Source organism: Pongo abelii, chromosome 4, assembly GCF_028885655.2.
Source record: "Pongo abelii isolate AG06213 chromosome 4, NHGRI_mPonAbe1-v2.0_pri, whole genome shotgun sequence".
Taxonomy (NCBI): Eukaryota; Metazoa; Chordata; class Mammalia; order Primates; family Hominidae; genus Pongo; species Pongo abelii.
Window position 1 is genome coordinate 166,531,424 of NC_071989.2, and position 23,722 is coordinate 166,555,145.

At 36.4% G+C, this 23,722-nt stretch overlaps 1 protein-coding gene across 3 annotated transcripts in view; it reads right to left on the reverse strand.

The window, feature by feature from the left end:
• The window catches only part of CLINT1 (clathrin interactor 1), a 72,655-nt gene that overhangs the window by 23,145 nt on the left and 25,788 nt on the right, over positions 1 to 23,722 (reverse strand). For all 3 annotated transcript variants that reach the window (XM_009241232.4, XM_009241231.4, NM_001131700.1), the window contains 5 exon segments: positions 8,020 to 8,124; positions 7,286 to 7,382; positions 4,749 to 4,857; positions 3,626 to 3,790; positions 188 to 365 (listed from right to left, as the gene is read on the reverse strand). In XM_009241232.4, coding sequence (XP_009239507.4) covers positions 188 to 365; positions 3,626 to 3,790; positions 4,749 to 4,857; positions 7,286 to 7,382; positions 8,020 to 8,124 — 654 coding nt within the window.

Below are 23,722 nucleotides of genomic sequence, written 5' to 3' on the forward strand. Positions count from 1 at the left end.
CTTTATGCACAATTTTTCTGTGAGCTTAAATTGCTCTAAAAACAAATGAAATCTATTAAAAAAAAAAAAAAAGGCCCAATTTCAGATAATGTTAATACCCCAAACAAAACCAACAAAAAACCAAAAACCCAGTGGCATAAATTTAGGGCTCTTTCTAAGAGACCCGGGAGACAAAGTGGTAAAATACCTGCATCTTTCTGGAGAGTCTTCTCTATCTTTCCTCCGGAACTTGCTGATGGTGTCATCAATCGTGCTTCCAATTTTATCGCTCAGCTCACCTAATTTATCACTGAATGGAAAAGCACTCTTGTTTTTATCCCACTCCTCATCCCATTTTGATTTGGGCTCAGGATCATATCTTTCACCTAGATAGAGCATTAAAAAAAGGAGCAATTCTAAGGACATTAAATTCAAAAGGTATCTACAAGTCCTTATTTCTCAGGCTTTTCCTCATAATAAAATCATTTTCAAAGGAAAACAGAAAGCTCCCACAGTGCTGAATCAACACAATTACAGCAAGGCATAGCATGTAATGCCAGTCATTAAGTGGCAGGAATGCAGATTCAAAAGCTTTTGTTTATGAATACTTACACAACCTTAATGCACAGCACAGCATATCAGGAAGTTCTTAAAGGCTACTGAAAGGAGTAGTGGAAAACACAAAACCAACACAAGCTATATAAGCAAAAGATAAACGAAAATCTTTCTGTTTTCACAAAAGACACTTAATATATTTTATTCCTGTCCCTTAATGGTTTCCCAATTTTCAGAAAAGCATTGGATAGCAACAGTATCTTAAAAAATACAAACTGAAGGAACTCCACTCTGAATGCTACATGTCCCAATAAGCTAAAAAGTCTCAATAACTGTCACTCCTCAGTATCAAACTAAAAAAATAATTCAATGAATTTTCAGGGGATGGGAAAGCATTCCGTAATTACTGTACAAAGAAAGGATTACTCTAACTACCAAAAACTACACACACTAGAATCAGGAAGTATGCTCAAACAGTAGTTCAGAACAGTGTCAACCAATTCAAACACTCATTCCAAACATATGCAGAGACTGGCGAAACCTAGAGCCTCTGTGTGAATTTGGGAATGCAGAGAATAGATCGTGGCAGCAAACAAAAAACCCAAAATGTCAAGATTTGTTTTAGTCCTTGCCCCTAGGGACCCAAAGGAGACATAGGAATTACGGACACAAAATGAAACCCTTCCATTTCCATGTCCAAATCCAACTTAAGAAGCAACAGTAGAAGGTACAGAGAGCACGTGAGGTATTTTTTTAAAAAGAAAACATTAAAAATTAAGGCAGGTTGGAAGAAAACGAAAAGGACAATGAGAAACAACAAAATAACTAAAAAGTGGCTAATGGAGCTTTTGTTTTGAACTTTTGTTTATAGGATCTAAAAGGATACATAGCCTTTGGAGATTAAACAAAACCATTTTGCTGAATTGCCTGCTAAAATTGCAAGGCTAAAATTTTCTGTTACATGTTTAAGGATTTTAACATATTTACTGAATCTGGAAGTGACCATCAACTTAAAGAAAACATAACAAAATGAAGTTTTCTAGACAAAATTTAAACCAGGATGGTTTTTAAAAAAATAAGTGATTTTCCAACAATGTGTATGTACATTTCAACAACAGTGTGATGAACTAGACTTCGGAAAGAAACAAATTTACACAAAAAATGGAAGTGGATGAAAACCAAACTGATTAGCATGGCATGGTGAACATCATACTGAATTACTGCTAAAGATACTGGATATTGGCAAGACATTATCTAATGTCAGAATGAAAAAACACAAAACTGGCCGGGCGCGGTGGCTCATGCCTGTAATCTCAGCACTTTGGGAGGCCAAGGTGGGTGGATTACTTGAGGTCAGGAGTTGAAGGTCAGCCTGGCTAACACGACGAAACCCTAAAAATACAAAAACTGGCGAGGCATGGTGGCTCATGCCTGTGGTCCCAGCTTCTTGGGAGGATGAGGCAGGAGAATCACTTGAACCCGGGAGGTGGAGGTTGCAGTGAGCTGAGATGGCAACACTGCACTCCAGCGTGGATGACAGAGCGAGACTCCTCAAAAAAAAAAAAAAAAAAAAAAAAAAGAAAGAAAGAAAGAAAGAAAAAGAAAACACACAAAACTGCTAACAGTGATTAGTTAAGTCTGAATAACATAAACCATGAATAATAACTTAGCAAAAGAATGTGATGCAAACACACAGGATATCCAACTCTATCTTAATACGGATGCTGCAGTTAGTGCATTGTGACTGAGTTTGAAAACGTATTCAATTTTCTAAGTTCAGCTGATATAATTATATATCATGCTGGCAAAAAGAAAGATACAAGCAAGAATAGTGTGGAAATAAGTTTCAAATAGCAATTTCTATTAAAAACACATTAAGCTGCTATAACTACTTTGAAAAAGCTAAAGAATAAAGTTACTACTTGGGTAAATAATCCAAAAAATTTGGACTTCCCCAAATAGAAACTCCAAAACATTATTTATATGTTTTAGGAGAAATATTTTTGCCCAATTCAAAAACTAACTTGTGGCTGACTCTGGTTGCACTGCCTATGAGTTAGCCCTATTAAAAAAAAAAAGAAAAGAAAAAAACTGACTTGTATATGATGCTTCAAGAATTTTTCTGCTGTTAGAAACATCCTTAAACAGCTAACTAAACGCAGTATTTTTTCTTTGAGAGTGGGAAAGCAGAGGAACAAATGAGTAAGGATATTTTATATGTTAAGATTTTTACATGGTTCCATTGAAGGAGATATGAGAGCTCAATATAGTCCAAATATAAACATATATGGGTGGGGGAAGCTGGCAAGCCTCAATGAACAGCTGCTAAGATACACAGTACTGGCCAGTCTGCATATATGCAAAATGACCAAGAGATTGTCAGAGCTCACAGAAGACAGAACAAGTCCAAAGGGACATGCTGTGAAAGATAGTTCTTATTTTGCTTCAAGCACCTATGCCCTATTTTAGAGAAACTATATTATTACATTAAAAATAAACATGAAAGATGAATGTTCTAGCTGCCCTTAACTGTACTGGGAAGAATAAACAAAGCAATAGGCCTAGATGAAAAACTGAGAGTATCGTCAGTCATCTTTTATATGTCAAATTATGCAATGCTTAAAGAAAGAAAGAGAGACTGAGGCTGGAATGACTGTCAGGAAGCTTATCTGGTTTGGGCCAAAAATACAGCTAAATTGGTTTCAAATTAGAAAGATGAATCTCCTGATCAAACTTTTTATTTTTATACTCTAAACTCTCGAGTTATAGAAACTTTCTTCCCCCTTCTTTTTAAAATGGCAATCCTAAGAGGGAAGGGCATACATCTGTTTTAATCTGTGTATGACACCTCAAAGTATGCAGCCGTTTAATTAGCTATTAATGGTTAAAATCCTATTGCCGAACCCACAAGTTAAAAATAGGAAGATTCATGTGATAGTAGAAGCCAAAATTGGTACTGCGTGTATTTTAGTATTCTATGTATTCCTAGAAAAGAAAATTAGCATTTTGGTCTTTGGTATTTCACTGATTCTTAAAATATACTCAAGAAGCTAAGCTGATGCTTAGGTGTCAGCTTGTCTTTGATACTCACTGTATCTGAATCCTCCAACACTGTCTGAGGAAACCCCAACATACTTGTCTTTGTTCTTCTTTGCTTTCTTTCGCTCTTCACGAAGCCTGTCGTCATCCTGGGCAAATTCAACCAATTCCTTTACCTTCTGTCGAATATTTATACCTTGATCCTTGCCATGCTCATCTATGAGGATGGTAAGAGATAAGCAAAACCTAAGAATTCACTTAATATGTATCAAGCTCTTTAAGATTAAAAAAAGACACAAAAACTTCAACATAAGAAACTAACTTCAATATTTAAAAAACAATAGAAAGAGGCAAGTTGTGCTATTTAACTTTGTTGTTTCCTCTTCAGCAAATTCTAAGTTCTAAAATGGAATTTTGGCTTATAAGAGCATGTAAAGATGAACTAAAAAGGACCACAGATAATGGTACTATGCAAGTCAATTAAAGATTCACTAAAAAGGATTACTGATGATGACCACACAAAATAGACATATCCATAAGTGCTACTGTGTTTTTCTATCATATTTTAAGAAAACAAATCAAAAGAAGAACCACTTTAGCATGTTAATAACTGAAAAGCATACAAATGTCTTGGTTTCTCCAGTACAAGTCTGGAACACTAATTATGAGGTTTTAGCATAGCTCAAAAACTGAATTTTTAAAGTGCTTACAACGGGGGTATGCTACAAAATGAAATGTGCTTCATTCTCTAGCCTCTTTCACATTCAAAACACACTATGGCCTTGCTGCCTTTGCACAGTAAATATTATTTGGTGGGAGGGAAAAAAAACCCAGCTTCAAACAGATGTGTGTGTTTTGGAGCTCTAACCTTTTCTTCCCATATGATTAAAGCTATTCCTTTATGGACACCACAGGGGACCAGTCTCCAGTGCATATTTTAATATAAACCCGAACACTCATGTTGTGTTGGTTCTGTTGTTATTAGCCAGTCTTTTCTGCAAGTTCTTGTCTTCACTAATTAATACTCTAGGGCCCCACGTCTTGGATTCTGCACTCGTCACACAACCAGCAACAGTCACATTCTAATTAGAGCAGAGAAGCTTCTAAGCTGGTTCAGGTGACTGACAACTCCAACTACTGTTTTAATTTGCTTATAAGGTTTTTCTATTGCTCACCTACAAAGTGGTAATTTTCCAGGGATCGTAAATCATAAATGTGTTCTCTGGCACTTGTAACAACACGCTCTGATCCATTCCTTATGAGGTAAGCTAGGAGCAGCAACGACTGTAAAAATACAAAGCAATAAATGATTTAATGAAATAAATTCCAGTAGAGCTTTGGTAAATAGTTAAAAAAAAATAATTCTAACATTAGCAAATAAAGAATCTTCATGCTGGTGGTGAGGTTTCTTTACATTAGACTTTAAACACATAATCTAGAACTTACATAATCAATTTGAAGTTCCTCTTATATTAAGCATAATAAATAATTATAAATCATCTACTGGATACTATCTGTCAAAGACTTAAAAAAATAACTCTGATGTTCAAAATATCAGAATGTATGATATAAACAGACAATAAGGTTTTAGAAAGCTGACTTAGTTTTTACTTTTTATCTGAGCATTATGGAACTGTGAATTGCCAGAAATTATTTGGTAATTAAACAATCCTACAGTATTTTCCCCAGATAAAATTTAATTTTGAGGCTAATTATGTGGCTTTTGTTTTAAAAGGTTGTGGCCAGGCTCAGTGGCTCATGCCTGTAACCCCAGCACTTCCTGGGAGGCCGAGGTGGGCAGATCACTTGAGGTCAAGAATTTGAAACAAGGTTGGGCAACACGGTGAAACCCCGTCTCTACTAAAAATACAAAAATTAGCTGGGCATGGTGGCTCACGCCTGTAATCTCAGCTACTGAGGTGGCTGAAGCACAAGAATCACTCGAACCCAGAAGGTGGAGGTTGCAGTGAGCTGAGCCCACAACACTGCACTCCAGCCTCGGCGACAGAGAAACTCTGTCTCAAAAAAAAAAAAAAGATTGTTACCAAAAAATAATAATTAAAAAAACCTGAAAGTAGAAAATTTTACAAAATAGAGAGACATCTTCACACACACACACACACAAAAATAGCTGGGTATTGTGGCGCACACCTGTAGTCCTAGCTACTTAAGAGGTTGAGGCAGGAGGATCTCTTGAGCCCAGGAGGTCAAGACTGCAGTGAGCCAAGGGCACGCCACTGCATTCTGGGTTAGGTGACAAAGCCAGACTGTCTCAAAAACAAACAACAACCAACCCCCACCCCCAAACTAAATTTTGTTAAAATGTAAATTTAGAATGACTGCTAATGGGTATAGGGTTTCTTTACAGGGTGATAAAAATGTTCTGGAATTAGACAGTAGTTACTCCTACAAAACTTTGTGAATATACTATATAATAAATTGTACATTTTGAACTTAATGCTTGGAACAAACCTCACTTGATCAGGTATATGAAAATCTAGTTAGGCGGAGAGGAGGGGCGGCAAAAACAAAAAAAATCTAGTTAGGTTGATAAAACTGAGGGACACAAAACCTCCTTCTACCAGTAATTTACAGCCATGTGTCACTTAATGATGGGGATATGTTCTGCGTAATGTGCCATTAGGCAATTTCGTCATTGTAGTAATATCATAGAGTGTACTTACACAAACCTAGATGGTATGGCCTGCTACACACTGACAATCTATGGGACAACCTATTGCTCCTTGGCTACAAACCTGTGCAGCATTGTTACTATAATGACTACTATAGGCAGCTGTAACACAATGCTGAATATTTTTATATCTAAACATAGAAAAGGTACAGAAAAAATAGAGTATTATAATCCAATGGGACCACTGTCATAAAGCAGACCATCATTGACTAAAATGTCCTTATGTGGTATATATGACTTTAAAAAAGGAGTTTACCCAAGAATTTTTAAAATACCAAAAATCTAAAAGCAAATTTAATGTACAGAAATTTCAATTATTTCATCACACCTACCATACACAACCTGAGGAAATGACACTGAATGTTTCAGAAAGAAATAACAAAAAAAAAAAAAAAAAAAAAAAAAGAAACTAACACATAGGTTTTCAATCCTAAAAGCCAAACTATGTCATTTTGGATAGCAAAGAAAAACATTCTGAAGAAGCAAGAAAATATGGTAGGTTATAGAAGCATAGATGACTATATTATTATAGAATTCTGCATTATATGAGATCAGAACAAAAGGAATCTGATAAAAGTTCATATTCATAAATTTAAAATTAGAATTATATTTTGAACATTTTTGATACAGAATACTGTGAGAACACTATCAAAAATTAGGTAAATTTCTATGTCGATGACAAACCATATCAGACTGTGGTATTCATCTTAACTGCTCATACACTAAACATGCACACTACTCTACTATAGATTCATTATTTTTGATATGCACAAACATTTTGGTAGGAAAAATTTTAAGAAATAATCAACGTTTAGAAGTATTATTAAGAATTTCTCATTCAGAACAATTGTTCATGATGACTAGAAAATAGAACACAAATAACAAATCTACTTCATGTGTTTTCGATTATTCTATTCTAGGATTTAATATACTTCAAAATCACCTATATATATATATACCTTAAATTTCCAGCATTTGTTTTCAGCATGTCAAGTAATTAAAGCAGACTTGTGTCCATACCTTATAAACTCTTCTCCAATTCTTTTTGTTGTCTTTTAACATTCGTGACCAAAGCATGTTCATAAGTTCTGGAAATTGTTCATACATAAATGTAGCCCTGAAAAAAGAATCATTTTCTTTAAGAGTCTGCAATATATTAATTTTGACAGTAGATGGCAGACTTGTTCTAATTTGGTGTTTCCCCGAAGAGTTTTTAAAAATAAACTTAATTCAAAAAATTTAGAAGATATGTACTTCCTTGAAAATGTTTTCCCTATGTTTTATACACTACCTGGCACATATGTAAGCCCCACTAATTAATCAATACTTTGCAATTAATAATTAATTTAATACTTTGCAATTGATAATTAATTAAATTAATTAATATACTTTGCAAGCTCTTCATTCACTGGTACAATGGCCCAGATGTTCACAGAAAAAATTTTTTTGTAACTTTCACTTCAAGTTATTTTATATGCATTTGTCAAAATTTTACATGGTGAGATACAGCGTATCTCAAAACTTCATTAAAAAAGATACATTGTGAGTTTCTTTTTTGAGCCAAATTTTTAAGGGGAATGGATTGCATAAAACTTCCCACATTAGTATCTGAAACTTTCTACATTACTATCTGAATGATTATGAAAAATTTATATTTTGGCAGCCAAACAGTTTAAATCTGAAAGCAAATTTCATATTTCTGTGTTAAGATACTTTGATTTTTTTCTGCACTGCTGAGTCAAATTATCACTTACTTGGCAATCTCTCCCATGAGTTGCCCAGAAGGTCCCCAAGGATCATCGTTCGTTGCCTCTCGAACCTTAGACTCGATCTCTGAATAATTCATAACCACATTGGTGCTGTAGAGGAAAAAAATGCACGCACACACGCACAAAGATTAGCATCAAAACTGAGAAACACATGAAAACTTAATAATGACACTACTGGGTGTCTTAATGAGCTACCTCTACAGGATGGGAGAGAAAACATCTTTTGTGCACAAGCTATCCCAAGGACACTATGTAACACACTTGAGTTATCTCTAAGCAGATTTTACTATTCCATTAGCCTTCAAGAATACAGATGAGAGATTACATTAGAGCTGGCCTAAGTCCAGTAAAAAATGGCTGAGGGTCAAATTAAAAAAAAAAAAAAAAAACTGAACATGCTGGAGTCTATTATAAAACTAAGTTGTCAGTTTCTTGGCCAGATCTGGTTTACATGCAATGTAGTCTTATGTTTCCTGCTTATAGAAATCCTATAAATTAGGCAAAATTATGTAACAGCTGAACAGTATCTATATCATATTTTTAAAAGAATAAATCAAAGATATCTAGAGATGTTTAGAACCACTATAAACACTGAACTGTAATCCTTGAGTCTTTTTTCATTTACTCTATCATATGCACTTCTATGTCATATATTCACTGTAACCCTCACTTTTACTGGCTGCATAATATTCCATCAGGAGACTGTATGATGGACACTTAACTTTCCCTTAGGTCTTCGGCAATGATCAAGAACATGGGCCTCAGGAGTCAGAAAGATCTGATTCCAATCACTTACTATGTGACCTCTGGCAAAATTATTTTAATTATCTTAATCTCAGTTTCCTCAACCAATAAATAAGAATACTACCTCAAAGCCTAGCACAGCAAATGGTGTTTATTTAGCACAGTGTCTGACATATAGAAAGTACTCAATATATGTTAGCTATTATTACTATTAAATATAATAACCAACACCAGACTGGGCAACACAGTGAGACGTGGTCTCTAAAAAAAAAAAAAAAAAATTAAAAATTAGCCAGACATGTTGGCGTGCACCTGTAGTCCCAGCTACTAGGGAGGCTGAGGTGGGAAGATTGCTTGATCCCAGTAGGTCAAGGCTTCAGGGAGCCATGATTGCCTAACTGTACTCCAGCCTGGGCAACAGAGCAAGACCCTGTCTCCAAAAAACAAAAGGAAATATATATAAAATAACCATCTATTAGGAGTATTTCAAAACATTATATAATATTTTTATATGAAAGAATTCACTTTGGAAAAAATCAGATTAAGACATGAGATGGCAAAATATTTGGTTAAAATGGAATTTCTCATGCTTATATGAATTTAAGAATTCAAAGACATTTTGAGAATAAAGAAATACTGCAAAAATGTGACATCCTATAGTAGTATTCGTTTGACATCGAAAGCTCCAATTATTACCAAATAATTGTTATAACAGGTGTCTGTGAATATGGCAATTCAATTCTTCCACTTAGCATTAAGTCTTAGAAATAGTGAAAAATCAGAATTTGGTTAACTATTACATGCATATACCCCACTTTTGCTATATGGTTTTTCAGTCATCAGAAAGTTATATTTTTAAAATAAGGAAGGTTTGGTTGAAATTGGCACTCAAATCTCTTAAATATAAATTTCAAATTTATTACAAACACTTCAATTTCTTCATGTTTAAAGAACAAACCAACAAACAGGTTTGGGTCAAATTTTAAAGGAACAATTATGCATTTAAGTGTGTCTTGCCAAAAAACTGAATCAATCTGGCTTTCAGATTTAAATTCAGAACACTGTTCTACTATGGAAGAAAAGCAAAATCCTATTATTTTCTTTCAAATCTTGGAGAAAGCTGCCTTCTAAGATATCAATCAATGTGATAAAATAAATATAAATTCCTTCCCCAGGACTAAAATAAATCCACAATCTCCACTGCCCACCCCCCCTTAGAAATGTTAAGAACACTAAGGAATACATTTTCGTTAAAATCCAGTAATGGTTCTATTACAACAGTTTTATGTATAAATGTAGAAGAATAATTTTCCTCCTAATTTTATCAACCATGGAACCAAAATAAAACTAAGGCAGCCAATAACAGATTCACAATTTAAGATGTCACAAAATGATGAATTTCAGAATGCTTTTGTTTATCCTGGTGGCTGAAGAATGCGTGGCTTAGGCAGTTAAAAGTGTCAGAATGCAGCTGTGAAGATGAACAATAGCAATTAGGATTATAATTCACCCAAGCATTTCATTACCAAGAATGCACTTGAAATCTCTTTGCATTGTTTAATTTGTTGGAGAACAAGATGAAAGAAGTTAATCTCCAGTCCATGTACATGAAATATTTTTACCAGAGCCTTCATAAATGCTGTAGCTTTCAGAACACTGCTTTCCTTGTTCAAGCGACAAAGGCCCATGGGGTCAAATAAGAAAGGTTCTGTTTCCGTAACCCTTCACAAGATTCTTAGCTGAAGGCCTGTGTGAGTGCTGTGTTTAGAGGGAGAGGTGGCAGAGAGCCAATAATCTAAGAATCTCCTCATTTCTTTGGTTGAAAAACAATGGAAGCCATCAGAACATACTCACAATATAGTTATTAAGTATATCCACAGGATATGGCAAACATAAAACAAAAAAATAACAGAACGCTTACACAAAGAATCCAGATCTATTAAAAGTTATTTTCCAGGCCAGGTGCAGTGGCTCCTACCTGTAATCCCCAGCACTTTGGGAGGATGAGGCAGGTGGATTGCTTGAGCCTAGAAGTTCGATATCAGCCTGGCCAACATGGCAAAACTCCGTCACTACAAAAAATACAAAAATTTGCCGGGCGTGGTAGTGTGTACCTGTGGTCCCAGCTTCTCAGGATGCTGAGGCGGGAGGACTGCATAAGCCCAGGAGGTTGAGGCTACAGAGAACAAGACCCTGTCTCCCACTCCCCTCCCCACAAAAAAGCTATTTTCCAATGAAGCTGTTGCTTTCAGAAACTGCAAAGAACCCCCGCAAGATGAGATTTGATGGCATAAAGAATTCCAAGACAAAGTATTTTAAGCTTCAATTAATTCAGAAACAAATGTAAACTAAAAACAACACTGTATGGTTTGGCCTTATTCCAGGTCATTTAAAAATAACTATTTCTAAAAAGGTAGAAATGGCATTTTGATCCTTCCTTTCTCATGTTTTCTACTGCCCTCAATCTATGCCCTACCCATAATTCCAGTGACCTTTTTAAAAAAGGAAAACAATCCCTCCATGTTAAAAATAAAAATAAAAATTATGTCCAGATTTTAAAGGAAAAAAACGGCTAGTTTAATTCTGAAAACTTCTGACACAAATGTTTTAAGAATATATCACAGACGCTAGAGGGGGCACTCTCAACGGTTTATTAAACACACACGCAACAATCCAGACAAAGGTCTAGAATTTGATCTGCAAACAAAATTACAGAAAAAGACACCGCCCCTCCCCAATAAATTTCATACCATTTAAACTAACACTACAGTCAAACAAGTGACTTAGGGACTTTCACCAATCCTAAATTGAGATTCCTAACTTGAAATTTTAAAAAGTTATCTCTTTACACTTAGTTGTTTTTTTAAAGTACAGGCAATCATTATTATGACCTTCTGCTGAAGGCTGAAAGTCTTTGGATATAGGCTTTTCTACTTAACATTTCCTTTCATGTAATTATCATTATAACACTTAAGAAAGTAACCAAGAATACTTTGATAACACCAAAAAATTTTTCTGTATATTATTTTAAACCAGTCTGACAGTAATATCAAAAGAAAACTTGACCCACAAAATATCTAATGATTTTTAACATTTCTGCTGTCGACATCAATAACTACCTTTTATTTCCAGATTTTTATCTGTATTTAATTTCTGCAAACATAGACATGAGAATGTAATAATGGAGGGAAAGTAAAAGAAGAAAAATAACTTTAAGAAATGCTGCTGTTTCACAAGAGAACATAAACCAGGAAAAAAAATGTTGCTGTAATTTTTACATTTCTTCACTAGTTTAAATAGTATCTGTAATTTTGAGAACAATCTAATAGTCACCAGAAAGCACAAAATGAGCCCTTCTCACATGTGTTCTATCTAGGCTTACTCAACATATTAACTTTCTCTTTGCTTAAAACAAGAGTCTTGAAAATGAGTGACTTGAAGAGTAGGTTTCTCTGTCCTGATAAAGATACGTAATTATTAGGATCACACTGTTTAAATTTAACAGTTACAACTACTGGGTAGTTCAGCAGTATAACTGGCTAACCAATACCAAATCTTAACGGACTCTAATATTAGGCCAAAAAGAAAGTTAAGAGAGGGAATGAAAGATGGAAGGAATCACCAAAGAATGAAGAATACAAGAATAAAATCCATAGACACAATCATTATTGTTTATATTTATGAAACTGTTTGTTGTTTCCACAGTGCTTTTACTCATTTTCACATTTGCTTCTCAGAACACTCCAGCAACTTAACTCTGCACAACTCAGCAACACTGACTCACTAGATCTTTAGTGCCAACTGTGAGAAGTTACCGTCCTCAAGTTTTGCACACATGCTTTGATATGGTTTGGCTCTGTGTCCCCACCCAAATCTCATCTTGAATTGTACTCTCATAATTCCCACGTGTTGTGGGAGGGACCCGGTGGGAGATAAGTTGAATCATGAGGGTGGTTTCCCTCATGCTGTTCTCGTGGTAGTGAATAAGTCTCACGAGATCTGATGGTCTTTGTTTTTTTATACTTTAAGTTCTAGGGTGCATGTGCACAACGTGCAGGTGTATACACGTGCCATGTTGGTGTGCTGCACCCGTTAACTCGTCATTTACTGAGGTATATCTAATGCTATCCCTCCCGAGATCTCATGGTCTTATCAGGGGTTTCCGCTTTTGCCTCTTCCTCATTTTCCCTTGCTGCTGCCATGTAAAAAGTGCCTTTCACCTCCCGCCATGATTCTGGGGCCTCCCCAGCCATGTGGAACTGTAAGTCCAATTAAACCTCTTTTTCTTCCCAGTCTTGGGTATGCCTTTATCAGCAGCATGAAAATGGACTAACACATGCTTCTAGAGCTATGTAAACACAGCCAATATTCAGTTAGTCAAGGATCAACTATTCAGTTTGTAAATTATTAGTGTTCATTGTAGCCCTCCTCTTTATTCTCCATTTTCTGCTTATTTGACTACTTGACATTCAGATAATATCAAATTATTTTACTTGGTAAGTTTCAGTCCAGTTTTCAGAGGTAGAATTGGTTAAAAGCTAAAATGAGGCTTTTACTTACAGACAGTCAATACTTCTTATCTACATTAAGAATCATCAGTAAAATAATTAATAAAAAAAACTTGAGCAGTCCTTATTGGCATTTTTTCCTCTTAAAAGTTCAAGAATATGCTTTGCTAAAACAAAACTATACACCAAGAGAAAAGATAAAGTATAGGTATAATGTGGTACTAACTGCTAACAAAGGAATAAGGAGGAAACTGAAACAGATTGAGAAGTATTTTTCCCAGTTTGCCTTTTAAATTTTATTCCTTTTAAAAAAACTGAAGTCAAATGAACCTATATTTTTTACATGATTTCTCTTTGTTTTAAGCTTATTGTCAAGATTTCACTCATCCTGAGATCAGGCAATCTTTTATTTGAGACCTCTAAATGTGTTTTGACGTATGCATGCATGCACACACCCATACTGAGATAATTTAAAAGACAGAAACATCTGGAGACAGAAATAAATATAACTTAGTTCCAAGCAACAGTTATAAATAATGGTTTTTTTCTTTATATGAATACTTTCCTGTATTTTCCAAATTTTTTCAAAGTATTATATTGTAACCAAGGTTAAACTACTAAAGGCCATTAAAAATATAAGTACTATATCATCATTAGCTACATTTTAACTATTTATAGGCAAGTAAACATCATGGTAGACCACATGAATATTATCTGTACTTCTAATATCTTGTTTTATCAGGTTAATAAGTGCAGCAAACAGTAACTAAAATATATACATACAGACTAAAATATGTACACCAAGTGCTATGTATGCAAAACCACAGAGAACAATTTAAGTACCCAATTTTGGAATTAATATGATTTTTTAAAACTGTATTAGGGATGAATAATTCCTGACATCAAAACCTGTATTTAAAAGTCAACTTTTATCCTCAATGCCACAAAGGTTTCAGAAAAGATACTTTTATAAACTAAGTGTTGTAGAACCAGTTATGCTCTTATTAAGTATAAATCTTAATAATTTTTTTAACCATAAAACACCCATAAAATTAACATTGTAGAACAGGGGTACCCAACCCCCAGAGTTGCGGACCGGCCTGTTGGGAATGGGGCAGCACAGCAGGACGTGAGCAGCAGTGAGTGAGCATCACTGCCTGAGCTCTGCCTCCTGTCAGATCAGCGGTGGCCTTAGATTCTCATAGGAGCGTGAACCCTGTTGTCAACTGTGCATGTGAGGGACCTAGGTTGTGTGCTCTTTATGAGAATCTAATGCCTGATGGTCTGAGATGGAACAGTTTCATCCGGAAACTATCCTCCCCAATCCCTGGTCTGTGGAAAAATTGTCTTCCACAAAACTGATCCCTGGTGCCAAAAAGGTTAGAGACCACTGCTGCAGAAGACAGTTTCCTCAGGTAACAAAAGTCTTAAACCAGAAACATTTGCTCTTTCTTTTTATGTTTCCATCCATAACATTAGAGAAATAGTTTTAAGAATAACTCTAGAAGCTAGATAATGAACCTTGTGATATTCATTTTTTATCAGGTGATAGCCTCCACCACATTACCCTTGTTTGCAAGTTGAACATTTTATAGGTTCAATACTCATATTTTAATATCAAGTTATATCTCATTACAGTCCTGTGAACAGTCCTGTGACTGTCAACGGCCAAGAAGTCTACTATTCCTAAATTCAACAGGTAGATTACTTTCATTGTTAACGAAATATCTGGGGCTCTATAGAAATGATGTGGGGAGGTGGAAAAACTCATTTGTCCACATGGTGGGATATTCACCACCCATCAAAAAAAAAAGTCTCTCATTGATCTGAAAATGAAAATGAAATACAATGCAATGAAAAAGTCTTAACACAAGCGACAACACAGCGCAGTAGAAGAGATAATTTTGCTATAGTAAACATGTATAGTAAACATGTATTTGCTATAGTAAAATAGCCATACTGTTAAAGCAATAATAAACCATAGTACTCCCTCCATATTGCAAGAATTCCAATAAAATAAAGTTTGGAAAAGTACAGAAGAAACAAATATCACAATCCTGGACGCTTCCTCTAAAGAAACTCACTCCAAATCCCACAACTAGTAAATGGCAGATCTAAAAACTATTAGGTCTTTTAATTCCAAAGCCCATTTTCTATTATGTCACATTGTCCTAAAATCATAGAATATAATCTGGTCTAAGATGATATCAAATGTAGCATCACAAATTATGCTACAGAAGAGCTATATGCCAAGTTAATATTTAAAAAGATATATTCTCAGTCATGGAAATTACATGTTCTTTGGTTTTAGTAAATATTAAATACAAACCATCTAATTGAAAGGGAAGAAACCGATGTGTCTCCTCTTAAACATGTACTCTTAAAAGTAAAGAAAATACCAGTTTGATTAGGGAAAAACTGAAATCAGAGACATCTAAAATCTGAAGCTCTCTTACCCATTCTGCAATAACAAGATTTCAGAAAAGAGTAACCTAGTTATTAATACTTAAAACATATAACCTATTCAATCTAATGATATCATATGCATATGGGATGCATATTATTTATGGCTTCAACTATGTACACAAATGACTATGCTGGATTACGCACCTTCTGTTTTCCTCTTTACTTTTCAAGAGGGAACTCTAAATTCCTAAATGCTGAAACACAAAACTTTGCTTTTAAAAACAACCATCAGGAATTTGCACAAAAATATTATACCCCATCTTTTAGCTTTCTCAGTCAAAAAAAAAATTATGATCAAATGAGTAAAAAGCAGCTTACTACCAGGCTTTGAAGGAGGAGGGGAGCCCCATAATACTTTTTAAATCTATTTAATTCTGGATACTCAAAGAAAGATCAAGTTAGTTGCTATAACTGAGGACCTAAAATACCTTTAAAACATGGCAAACTGCCTAAGTCCAAACTCTAGCTGCCTGTTTGTATGAGATTAAAATTACAGAAAATGCTGTCTTAATATTCAAAAACACCACTTCCAATTTTTTCCTCCTGACATGATGTAAGACCACAGAAACCGGTATAACTATTTTTAAAATTATAATTGTTTTAAGTTGTCAGAAAATTAAGGACTGTATTCTTTTTTTAAACCAATCCTACTCTCACATCAATTCTACTTCCAAATTCTTTGTTTCATTCTGACTAATGCTGGCCTTCAATTTCAATAATCGTTGAGTCCAGTATTATCATGAAGGCAGAGAAATGAACCACAGAATTGTAATCACTCTTGGTGTTTTAATACTACTGAACATTGCTGATTGATATGGCTCAATATTCTTGTAACCTTAATTCAAATTTTTAGACTGTATTTGTACTACTTATAGATAAAATAGATAAATATTATGGAACTATTTTATATGTAAGTGTTTTTCAGTTTGAGGAAGAAGGGAGAGGAGGAAGGGGGAGCAAGTGAAACACCAAACAATACTCTGCAAGTAGGAAAATTCAAAAAGCTGTAAGAACTCCTAACATTCTCGGAAGATTAAAGACCCTTGTGTGTATCTTCAAAATTATGAAAATGGAAATGTCTGTACAGACTGTTAACAATCTCCCACATTCATCCATAAATTAAAGATCCTGTGCTTATCCTCACCACCGGATAATGAATACACATCGTCACCAAAGTCTTATTTCTCAGGTAAACTTTTGCATAGCAGAACGCTTTTCATAAATTTACTGATTCCACATAGATTTGACTGTGTCATCAATCCAAGCTATTGCCAAAGTTGATGTGTTCCTCTCTAAATATATGTAAAGTATTTATTTTCTGTCCATGAATTATCATTTTCTTAGACTCTATCACATTAACTACCAGCACAAGAGGCTGGCTTTGAGTCTCTTTTTTTTTTTAATACAGAAATAATTTGGTACCACAGCCTCAAAGCTGGAGAACAAAGCTAAGCTGTGAGGTGGATGTCAGGGACTGGTTTAGCCAAGTGACATGTTTCCATACATGCATGTGAGATCATAACAAAATTATAAATTTCCTGTGTCAAACCTTCCAGATGTTTTAAAAAGTCAAAACTCTGTACAGAAAAATCTATCAAAAATTTATTGTATTTCACAAAGAATGGTTTCATAGCAGGAAATGTAATGCAAGAAATTTAATCTGAGCAATTTGATGAATAGCTGACATTAACCTATTTATACCATACTTTCCCTTCTAATCTCTAAAAATATCCAGTACAGATTATCAGTATTATAAATAGTCTTTATCTAAAAATTTCAATCTTAAAAACCAGTTTCCAAATCCTGACAAACTGTACATTTAGGAAATACATGGTACCTTGCTTACAGAAGAGTTTACCTAACATTCCAAGAAAATTTCCAGTATTGATTCAATTAATAGTTTGGATGGGGCAAAATTAACCAGACTCACATCGAAAATTTCTGAGATTTCTAACAACCAATATGTTTGTCCTAAAATATAACTAGCAGAATAAATCTTAAAATTTTTTTCCAAAAGCAAGCCACAGAAAATATTTTATGAAAAATTCAAGGTCAGAAAAGATTACCTAATATGAATAATCACTAAAGTCAACACTCCAAGTTCAGTTTCAAACAACAATTTGTCAGACTAAAATGTCTATATAAGAGGATAATTGAAAAGATAGGAACTTATAGAAGCAAGGACTAAAATAACTCATTTTATATAAAAGGTCATTAAATGTTTATAGTCCAACATAAAGTCTTTTGGGAAACACCCAAAACCACATAATTATTTTAATGCCTCAAAAAATATAGGGATTGATCCAAAACCAAAAAAATTTAAACCAGGATAGTGGTGGGATTTCTGCCCCTTAAAGTCTGTCATTTAGTTCTTCTTCCCCAAAAGCAACAACTCTTGATCGCTATTAAACATGACTTAAACTGGCAACTTTTCAAGGAAATAGTTTAGTAATTTATGTAACAGATGTGCAAAGAAAACTACAAGAATGCGATACACCAAGAAAAACATCCTGATGTCCATAACGAAATTATGACCTGTGGGAGGAAGAAACTATGACACTATTTCCCCTTCCTTACAACTTCAGTGGTTACCAATATCAAATTTTCAGATTTTGCCCATTTTCAGATATTAAAATGAACCTAGACCCCAGAAACTTTCAAAAGACAAGGCCACGCTAAAGGAAAATATTGCACACTTATGTATTTTTCATAAACTGCTTCATCTTTTATGGCTATTTTGTGGCAAATGCAAAGTAATATTGTATATTACTTGATCAATAATTTTTTAGAGATTATTAGGGCCTGAATTTTGTCTCTGGCATATACTACCTGATCCCTGGACACATCAACCACTGTGTGACTCTGCTTCCTCATCTGAAAGGTACCTGTGTATTATTATCATTATGGAGATTAAATGCAATGACATGTGTAAAGCATTTAGTTTTCTGTTATTATTTATTATGTTGTATATGGAAGCCCTTCTACTCCCTCTCTAGCACAGGTGCTGCTGCTATTATGACCTGGGCAGATGACAGGCTTACAGAAAAACTGTCTCAAGACAGGCTGGTCCCACAATGCTAAGGCGTTTTTGTTTTCCAGAGAGGCACTCTAGCAGCAGTAAGACTGCAGGAGGGGCTGTTTTGTGGCTGGCAAAAGTGAAAAACAAATTGTGACGTTAAGGGAAGTAGGATGAAAAATCCCTTCCAAAATGTGGCAGCAATGGTACTTGGAACCATGTAAGCAACAGAGCAGGCAGAGGCAGTCACCACTAGAAAATTCCTTTCCTTCCATGGCCATAGAAGAAGAGGCCTCATAACACAAAAGTATATGAACACTAACAACTATACAAAAACACATGTACATGTGAGCAAAGCCTGGAAGAACCAAAAAAAACATATGAAAACAGCTGTGTTAGAGTGGTAATAACTAGAGTGGGTTGAAGGGGGAGCATCTGTTTAAAAATTTAAAAATATTTTTAATTTATACAACTTTAAAAATGACTTTTTAAAAGAAAACGAAAACAGCACTTGTAGTAAAACTTCTCTCAAATTGCTAAGGAAGTATCCCTGGGCTGATTTAATTTTGCTGGGGATCACCCCTAACTCCCCTGACTCAGCAGTCTGTATTCTATCAGTGCACCACCTGCATAGATAAAAACTAAAAAGGGCCAGGCATGGTGGCTCACACCTGTAATCCCAGAACTTTGGGAGGCCGAGGCGGGCGGATCACTTGAGATCAGGAGTTTGAGACCAGCCTGGCCAATATGGTGAAACTCTGTCTCCACTTAAAAAAAAAAAAAAAAAAAAAAAATTAGCTGGGCATGGTGGCGTGCTCCTGCAGTCCCAGCTACTCAGGGGGCTGAGGCAGGAGAACTGGTTGAACCCAGGAAGCAGAGGTTGCAGTGAGTGGAGATCACACCATTGCACTCCAGCCTGGGCATGGCAGCGAGACTCAAAACAACAACAACAACAACAAAAAAAAAACACTAAAAAGACAGCTTTGGGTGGAGGAAGGGCCAGAAGGTAAGGGTGTCAAGTTGCTCTCTGCCCCTAGGCTAGCTGTGGAACACTGTGCCTTCAACAGGAAAGACTGGGAATGACAGCCCCAACTCAAACTATTTCTATTTCCAGCTGATTTCTCTTATCATGTTTCTTTAAAACTTCCAAGATTTTCATTTTTAATTTTTTTAAAACAGTAGTCTAAATTATGTTTTGTGAAAAATACTCTGCCTGGAAGATATAATAGGTGCTATGTCAAAAAAGGGTTCCAGGGAAGGTCTGGAAAATGTTTAAACAAAGGCAACTTTATTCATGTAACACTTCTCAGAGACTATTATTTTAATGGTGCATTGTCAGTCTCCAAGAGAGATAATACACTTTTTTTTTTGAGACAGAGTCTCGTTCCGATTGCCCAGGCTGGAGTGCGGTGGTGTGATTTTTCAGCTCACTGCAGCCTCGACCTCCCTAGGCTCAGGAGATTCTGCCTCCTGAGTACCTGGGACTATAGGTGCATGCCACCACACCCAGCTATATATATATATATTTTTTTTTTTTGTATTTTTAGTAGAGACAGGGTTTTGTCATGTTGCCGAGGCTGGTCTCAAACTCCTGGACTCAAGCGATCTGCCCGCCTCAGCCTCCCAAAGTGCTGGGATTACAGGCGTGAGCCACTGTGCCCCACCAATATTAAACATTTCTAAAACTTTTGTGACAACTTATCCTTTTCCTGGAACATCTTGTTAATATCCCAAGGAACTCATTTTGGTATATGCTATTGTAAAAAATTGCCCTTTTCTTCTTTCTTTAGAGACAGGGTCTTGCTCTGTCGCCCAGGCTGGAGTGCAGTAGTGCAATGATGCCTGACTACAGTCTCGACCTCCCAGGCTCAAGCGATCCTCTCACATCAGCCTTCCAAGTAGCTGGGACTACAGGTGCACGCCACCACACCAGTTAGTTTTTGTATTTTTTGTAGAGATGGGGTTTCGCCATGTTGCCTAGGCTGGTCTTGAACTCCTGGGTTCAAGTGATCCACTCACCTCTGCCTTCCAAAGTGCTGGGATTACAGGCATGAGCCACTGCGACCAGTCGTCCTTTTCTTCAAACTTCCAAAAATATTTTTAGTTTATACTTTCATCTTGCCATTCTTGTTTTTGGTATCTGTTATTTCTTATTTTTTACCTAATGAATAGGTTTTCCTTTAGTCTTTTAAGTTTTTATATTCTTGTTAGCTAGCTTTCAGCCTCTTATTTTGCCTTAAATCTCATTTTTTAAAACTCTTGTTTTTTTACTGTTAATCTTAGTTTCCTACCTTGCTTATTTTCAACGTCATCTGCTTTATTCTTTTCGTAAGAGTAAATGCTTCACATTGCTTTTTAAAAGTACTGTACTTCAAAAACATGAGTTTTTGTTGGGTTTAAACAAAATACCTAAGGGCTGGCAAGATGGTTCACGGCTGTAATCCCAGCACTTTGGGAGGCCAAGGTGGGGCGACTGCTTGAGCCCAGGTGTTCAAGACCAGCCTAGGCAACATAGAGAGACCTTGTCTCTACACACACACTCCCCCTCCCACTCACTCCCTCCCTCCCTCCCTCCCTCCCTCTCCCTCCCTCCCTCTCTCTCCCTCTCTCCCTCTCTCCCTCTCTCTCTCTCTCTATATATATAAACACATTTAAGCCTGGGCAACAGAGTGAGACCTCCATCTCTACAAAAGATTTTTAAAAATTAGCCAGGCATGGTAGGACACACCTGTAGTCCCAGCTACTGGAGGTGAGGGTGGAGGGTAGCGCTGAGGTGGAAAGACTGATTGGGCCTGGGAGGTTGAGGCTGCAGTGAGACATGATAGTGCCACTACACTCCAGACTAGATGACAGAACAAGACCCTGTCTCAAAAAAACAAACAAACAGAAAAAAGTTTAAACTTTATTGTAGTCCTTTCAAAATTCTCACCTGTTTTTAGCTTTTAGTTTTAATTTCTTAATAACCCTCATTTAATAACCTTATGTTAAACAGTTTTCTTTTTTCTTCGTGTTTTACTTTTTTTTTTTTTGAGATGGAGTCTCCCTCTGTTGCCCAGGCTGGAGTGCGGTGGCAGGATCTTAGCTCACCACAACCTCCGCCTCCCGGGTTCAAGCGATTCTCCTGCCTCAGCCTCTGCGAGTAGCTGGGACTACAGGCGCATGCCACCCCGCCCAGCTAATTTTTTTTGTATTTTTTAGTAAAGACAAGGTTTCACTATGTTGGCTAGGCTGGTCTCAAACTCTTGACCTCAGGGATCTGGCCTCGGCCTCCTTAAGTGCTGGGATTACAGACGTGAGCCACTGCGCCCGGCCTTACTTATAACACATAGCAGGACAAAGAAACAACAAAAAGCACAATAAAAAAGATGGATGATCTCTCACTCTCACACCAGCAGCTACTTCTTTGGGTCCCCTCATAAAGAGGTAACATTGTTCATAGGGGCCAATTAAATATGTATAGGATATAGGAGATAATCAAAAGAAACTAGCTTTATCAAGTCCCAACAGTGAAAATATTCTTTTTTTTTTTTTTTTTAAAGACAGTCTCGCTCTGTCGCCAGGCTGGAGTGCAGTGGCACAATCTTGGCTCACTGCAACCTCCACCTCCCAGGTTCAAGCGATTCCTGTCTCAGTCTCCCGAGTAGCTGGGACCACAGGCGTACACCACCATGCCCAGCTAATTTTTGTATTTGTAGTACAGACAGGGTTGTACCATGTTGGTCAGGATGGTCTCGATCTCCTGACCTCATGATCCACCCCCGCCCGCCTCGGCCTCCCAAAGTGCCGGGATTATAGGTGTGAGCCACTGCACCAGGCTACTTTTTTTTAAGACAGAGTCTCGCACTGTCCCCCAAGCTGGAGTGCAGTGGTAGGATCTCGGCTCACTGCAGTCTCCACCTCCCAAATTCAAATGACTCTTGTACCTCAGCCTCCAGAGCAGCTGGGGTTACAGGCACGTGCTGCCACGCTAATTTTCGTATTTTTAGTAGAAATGGGGTTTTGCCATGTTGGCCAGGATGGTCTTGAACTCTTGACCTCAAGTCATATGCCCACCTCAGCCTCCCAAAGTGCTGGGATTATAGGTTTGAGCCACAGCGCCCAGCCAGAGCTGCTTTTTTTAAATATTACTTTCTATGTATATTTGAGAAGTAACATAAAGGTAGTTTCACTACTTTTTGTCCTGAAAAATGATCTCAGGGGCATATCATAAAGCTGAGCAGGCTGCAAGCTGTCACTGGGATATTTGATACCATCTATGGGGAACTATTTGCTTGGTGTCTACTTCTCATTACTTTCCCACACCTGTTAGTTCTGTACTAAGAATACACACTTCTAGCTGAGATTCCTACAAAAGCCATTTAATTATCTCTCCACTTCTGAGGTATCTTCTTTTCATTCATCTTCTACATGACCACATTAATCTTTCTAATATTTAGTGTTGGCCATGTTAGTGCACCACAAATTCATCACCACTTTCCCTCAAACATTTTCCTCCTACTGTATCAGTGCACAGTACCATCCAAGGTTATGGCTTGAGCATCACTTGAGAGATTACTTCTCTCCCTTCCTCCCACTGAATATCCGATCTACTCCCAGGTCTTTGCAATTCTATTCCCTAGGTACCTCTCAAATATGACTGTCCACTTCTCCCTACCCACACCAATACTACCTTAATCCAGGGTCACCACTATTTTTCACCTGGATTATTGGGAACAGCTTTGTAACTAGTCTCTCTGCTTCGACTCATCTTCTACCAGACTAGGGCCAAAGAGAGCTCTTGATGAAATACAAATCCTTATTAATTGAAATTGAGCTCCTATTTTAAATCTAGCAAAGGCTTCCTTACTGCCTTTAAGCAGAAGTCCAGGCCAGGCGCAGTGGCTCACTCCTGTAATTCCAGCACTGGGGCAGGCCAAGGCAGGCAGATCACTTGAAGTCAGGAAATCGAGACCAG